At 40.3% G+C, this 6,179-nt stretch overlaps 1 protein-coding gene across 1 annotated transcript in view; it reads right to left on the bottom strand.

Annotated features, from left to right (window-relative positions):
• The window catches only part of ITGA4 (integrin subunit alpha 4), a 54,249-nt gene extending 48,346 nt beyond the window's left edge, over positions 1–5,903 (bottom strand). Inside the window, exons 1-2 of the mRNA XM_081318591.1 lie at positions 5,586–5,903; positions 4,106–4,227 (exon numbers count right to left, since the gene is read on the bottom strand). Of these exons, the coding sequence (XP_081174717.1) occupies positions 4,106–4,227; positions 5,586–5,782 (319 nt within the window). The 5' untranslated portion in view covers positions 5,783–5,903. The remainder of the gene's footprint in view (positions 1–4,105; positions 4,228–5,585) is intronic.
• Between the last annotated feature and the right edge of the window lie 276 nt (positions 5,904–6,179).

Raw genomic sequence — 6,179 nt, 5'->3', positions numbered from 1 at the left:
AGAGATCTAACCAGTCATTACTGAAAGTAATGAGCCAAACAAACCAGTGGTCCAACTTAAACCTCTTGGTGTTCCAGGTTTTATTTTATTTATTCATTAAATTTATATGGTGCCCACCTCTCGACCCAAGGATCTCTGAGTGGCTTAAAATACCATAAATAACAGAATAAAACAATTGCAGGATTAAAACACTAAATTATCAGACAACAGAAGTCAGAACATTAAAATTGTTCACCACGTTCCATAAATGATTATGAACACGAGAAAGGGCGAATTTCAACAGAGGAGAGAATCTAGTCTGTAAAGCAACAGGAAGCAGGGTTTGTATACTAGTTCCAACGGCCCCCGCTAAAAGAACCAGAGTAGCATTGTACAAGTTCTAATCTGCCTTTAAACTAATTCCATTTCTTCGTGTTTCTTAAGTTTTTAATAGTGGCCCTAATCAAGTTTACGACAAATCCATCACAATCAAAGGCAACAAATCTCCCTTGCAGTTAATTTGCTTGCTTCTATATGGCTACAAATCTATATAGAGCATACTTAGATGAAGGAAGTCATTTTTAGATCTATACTTGTCTATGCCGAGTTAAGCATCACAATAGCTTTTTTGTGCAACTGCTTTGGAAATGATTCTATCCTCAATTTCTAAGTACTTGCTTCTGTATTTAACAGACAATCCCAATTCCATTCTTGAGAACAAATTCTAAGCAGTCAATTTATTTAATTCACTGCCAGAAACCACAAGATAAAATCTATAAAATAGAGAGTAATAAATGATAAATCTTACCAGTTGTGGTGATTCATTCTGAAAGTATTTTTCAAATGCCATGACCTGTCTGATGACATACCAATTTGAAAGGGCATCTTTGCTGAAAGTGCAAAGTGCACATCTTTCCTGCTGTGAAAATCAATTTATTCAAAGTTGTATTTTTAGTTCCAGGCTTAGAGACTTGGAAGTTTAGTTTCAGGTTTAATTATGCTGTACCTGGATTCAAGACTTCAATGTTTAAATGAATTTACTGGCTGCCAATTAAGAGATAATTGTTTTCAAATTAAGAAAACCAATGACGGTCTATTTAGTCAATATCTTGGTGACTTAAAAGGAATTGTTACTATCCAAAGGTAAATGACAATTCTTCATGAAACTCTTTGCTTTATTATACTGTATAAACCTAACAGACTGTTTGAACATACTTTGCTATGGAAAAGAAGCTATAACTAAACAAACAATAATACATCACTTCTTTCCTATAGTCAACAAATGACTTATGTTATTATATTATACTATATTATACAGTATAGTGTATATTATACTATAACATACACTTACAATCACAAGAGTTGGCAACCTACAGTAGAACACATTAAACCAAATTCAATCAAACTATATTGCATGTGTGAATTAACCTCCTGTATGAACTGCTACAGTTCACACAATATACTAAGCCAGGGGTCTTCAAACCTGGCCCTTTTATGACTTGTGGACTTCAACTCCCAGAATTCCTCAGCCAGCAAAGCTGAAGTTGAAGTCCACAAGTCATAAAAGGGCCAAGTTTGAAGACCCCTGTACTAAGCCATAATAGTTTTTTTCTTTTGTTTTGATTTAGCATGACGTGAATCAACCTGATTCATGAGGGAGGCAACACAAAAATTTGCAAATAATAAAACTAACTTATTCAGCAAGTAAATCATGGTTCTGTGTCATTTGTGAGGCACATTATTGAGTGATATAAAGATAATTTCCTAAGTGAAATAATGTAATAACTTTCTTTGGTCCAATTCCTTCACAGATACTGTAAATACTTCCATTTGAAGTTGCAGCTATGAAGTAATGCACAGATATGTGTTCCAATCCACAGGAATCCTGAAGATTTAAAGAAAACAGCTCATCTTTCACCTAGCCTTCAATGCATCAACACAGAGATTTTACTGTGTTCCCAAAAAAGCCTACAGGGGATATATAACACTCAATATGACCCTTTTCCTTGAATGGCTGCATTTTACATAAAGCTACACATTATGGCAGACAGATGCTCAGTGCTGAGAGCATTCCTATGCCAATTTATCATGAGGTCTTTGACTTCCAGCATCTATTCATTGAGTAAAATGCATTTCAGGAACTGATATGAAAATCAATTTCCATTTAACATAATTATAAAATTCTACAGGTCATTCTCCTTCTTTTGCTTACTGGCTAGAACTAAAACTTTGTCTCTGAAATTCATATACTCTTATTTCTGTAAATCTTTAAAAAGAGTTCATAAGCTTCTGAATAAATGTTCCAAACTTTGTAAGAAGAAATCGAAACTATATGAGAGAACAATTTTAAGTTCAAGAACTCATTCAGTGTCAAGAGCTAAGTGATTTTAATCAGCCAATTGCCTTGAATCTTAATTTTTTTGGTAGCCAACATCTTGTGTGCTTTAACTACACTTTTAAAGTGTAGTTCAAAGAAGTGCAGGCCATTACAGACCTAGATATGCAGAAATGATTTGCCATTTATATCAATTTGTGAAACTTTTTTTTCTTTGTGAATAGTATTATACCCAAATAGTCCACTCAGATTCAAAAATTTTATTGCTTGCTGACTTCAGTGCGTTTTTAAAATAAGCACTTGGTAAAAGGAAACTGAACTGTACTTTTGACAAAATATACAATTGGGAATGCAAGTTTACCAAATTTAGTTTGTAACTAAGAAAACATGTTGCTTTGGATGTCTTGTTGAGGAAACCATATTTAAGTATATATTAAAGGTAAAGGTTCCCCTGCACATGCGTGCTAGTCGTTTCCAACTCTAGGGGCCAGTGCTCATCTCGGTTTCAAAGCCGAAGAGCTAGCATTTGTCTGAGGACATCTCCGTGGTCACGTGGCCGGCATGACACGACGCCAAAGGTGCACGGAACGCTGTTACCTTCCCATCGTAGTGGTCCCTATTTTTCTACTTGCATTTTTACGTGCTTTCGAACTGCTAGGTTGGCAGAAGCTGGGACGAGTAACAGGCGCTCACTGCTACGCGACACTCAGGATTCCACCCGCCAAACTGCCGACCTTCTGATCGACAAGCTCAGTGTCCTAACTCACTGAGCCACCACGTCCCTAAGTATATATTATATTTCTATAAATATTAATAGATACATTAATGAAATAAAGGGAAAAACCCCAAGTTAAAAGCATCAGAGAGCACATGTTTACACATTTACCAAAGGAAGGACTACCAATAAAGCTAATAAATCTTTTTCTTCCAAAATAATCAACTTTTAAATGCTGACCTTACACTTTTTATCATTTCATTTTATGAAAGCCATGACAGTGGGGCACCAGGTAATTACTAGAAAATGTAGCTTTGTTATATAAATGTCAATGAAATTTATTTTATTTTATTACATTTATATCCCGCCCTTCTCCGAAGACTCAGGGCGGCTTACAAGCTTAGCAGTAGCCTTCATTCTATGTATATGCCTGCTTGTTAGGGCTTTCACACACACCCCAAGCGGCATTATTACAAAGTCAGCTTATTGCCCCCAACAATCTGGGTCTTCATTTTACCTACCTCGGAAGGATGGAAGGCTGAGTCAACCTTGAGCCTGGTGGGATGCGAACCTGCACTAATTGCAGGCAGCTGGTGTTACTTAAGGAGGCATTAGCCCACTGCTCCACCAAGGAGCAGGTGATAATAAGGTGATGCAGAATGTTCTTGTAAGGTGTTTACCTAATATATTTGATCAACAGATCATGACTGAAGCATTTCAAAGAACTTCCATTTTCAGGTCATCAGGAGTTGACCAGTGCAAGAGATGATTCTCACACTGATGTGGCTAGTAATCAAAATCCCCAAGGACAGAGAAGAGTGTTTATCCTTACAGTGAAAGCACAGGAGGAAGATAGACATAATCTAACACTGAATTGCTTATACATAGGTTCCGTTTCCTGGAAGCTAAGTTATGTGCTTGAATGCTTGCATTTAGCAACATTTTTCCTAATAAAACTTATTAAATCTGAGCCAGGAAGAAGTCTTCCTTTGCTCTTCCCTCTCCAGGCCTAATCGATTGTTGCTTAGAAGATTTGACAACCGACAAGGTGAGATCATATTTCCAGTTCCACTCACCCACTTGGAGAATCTCACAATCTCTTTTAGGATTATTTCCAATTTGGCATCTGAATATTGCCCCTGGATTCACCACCGAGCTATTACTGGGCCAGTTGGCTTTAGGGGCTCCGGCTATAAGCCTGAAGGAAGAAAGAAAAAGATTTAAAACACACACACACACACACAGAGAGAGAGAGAGAGAGAGAGAGAGAGAGAGAGAGAGAGAGAGAAGCAGTCCAGACTTGAGTAACCAAGCATTCATTCAGTGCCTGGGACTTGCAGAGACACACCAAGAAAGAAACAGAAATGAATGCTTCCACTTATAAAATTGGAAGACTCTCTCTCTCTCTCTCTGCATTAATAGCTAGTTTGTGGTAAGTATGGAAGGGGCAGCACATGAGGAAGCAGACAAGCCATAACCCAAATTTGATGTGAGGAAGTAGCCATAACCTATGGTGACCATATTTTCTTGGAACAAATAATGGACAAATCTGGAAAAGGGGCAAATCAGAAAGAGGTTCATAAGGATAAATAATTTTTATATTTATAACTTCGCTTTGCAAAAGAAAATTCAAGAACAAAAACCCAGTAAAAAAAGCCTTTACAAAAATCCATATTTGAACAAAAATATCTAAAAATCCAACCGTATGTGTAAATTTATTTTTAAAAAGACAATCCACTTTCCAGATTGTTCACACGCGGTGTGCATTTGTATGATAAAAAGGTATGATAAAAGACTAAAAAAGGGCAAAAGTGAGTTTTTGGAACAAAAAAAGACCCCTCCGCAAGGACACCTTTCTTCAGCCCTAAAAAGACAATATTGTCACTGCATTATTCCCAAAAGGGTCCAGATCACTAGGAACGGCCATTCTAAAGTCATCTGAAGGCACAAAGGTCGGGGAAAGCTGCAACGCCAACCCTTCTCCACCAACTGCTGGAAACGAAACTTTCCCGGATCTGGAGGCAGCGCACACTTTTTGGCTAGGCCAAGGGTAGGCAAGCTCGGCTCTTTTATGACTCGTGGACTTCAACTCCCAGAATTCCCGAGTCAGCACAGCTGACTCGGGAATTCTGGGAGTTGAAGTCCACGAGTCATAAAAGAGCCGAGCTTGCCTACCCTTGGCCTAGCCTGACTCAGAACAGAAGGTCTCACCTCCTGCTTTTGAAACCGCCGGGGAATAAAAACCGTCACCGTCCAAGGCAAAGGCATACTCAAGAGATGCACTTGGAGTGTGTGTGTGGGGGGGGGGCTGAATGGCGGGGGGAGGGAGAAAGAAGGTGGGGGGGGCTAAGCACATTGATTTATGCTTAGATTGTAAGCCGCCCTGAGTCTTCGGAGAAGGGCGGGATATAAATGGGATTAAAATAAAAAATAAAAATAAAAGAGAGAGAGAGAAAGAGAGGAGACAAAAGCCTCCGTCCCACGGGACAAAGCCAGCAGCCTCGAGAGAAAAGCCCCCCATACACACACACACACACACGCACACACTTTACTCACCACCGGCTGGTGCCAAAGCTGTGCAGCAGCACCGAATAGCCGAACAAGGTCCCATTGAGCCCTTGGAAGACCAGGGGGCTCTGAGTATCTAGATTGTAAGGGCGGCAAGCCGTCGGGCAACAACTCAGCAAGAAGAGCAGCTGGGCATGCCCGGTGGAGGAAAAGCCCATCTTCAGCTTGTCCCAGGCAGCCCTCATTTACTAACTTTGGGGAGGGAAGAAGACGGGCGGGGTGAACTATTCAAGCAGAAAGAAAAGAAGAAGAAGGAGGAGGAGGAGGAGGAGGAGGAGGAGGAGGAGGAAAAAAAAAGAAGTTGGTGGCCTCCGGCTGCTTCGCTTCCCTGAGACTGGATGAGACGGAGCCCCGGCGACAGGGACGGGGAGACACACCCTCCGCCCTTTTACAGCCACTAAACGCCCAAGTCGGGATGGCTTCTCATTACTTATTATTGCTGACGCTGCGCTTTAGCTGCCCTCTCCCTTTTCTTCTCTCTCTCACACACACACACACACACACACACACACACACCCCATCTCACTCCGCGGCCGCTTCGAGTCGTGGGGTGGGCTTTGCGGCCGACTCCGACGAGTTTCC

The sequence above is a fragment of the Vipera berus genome (assembly GCF_964194415.1).
Source record: "Vipera berus genome assembly, chromosome: 1".
NCBI classification, from domain to species: Eukaryota; Metazoa; Chordata; class Lepidosauria; order Squamata; family Viperidae; genus Vipera; species Vipera berus.
This window is presented reverse-complemented; position numbering and strand designations above follow the sequence as displayed.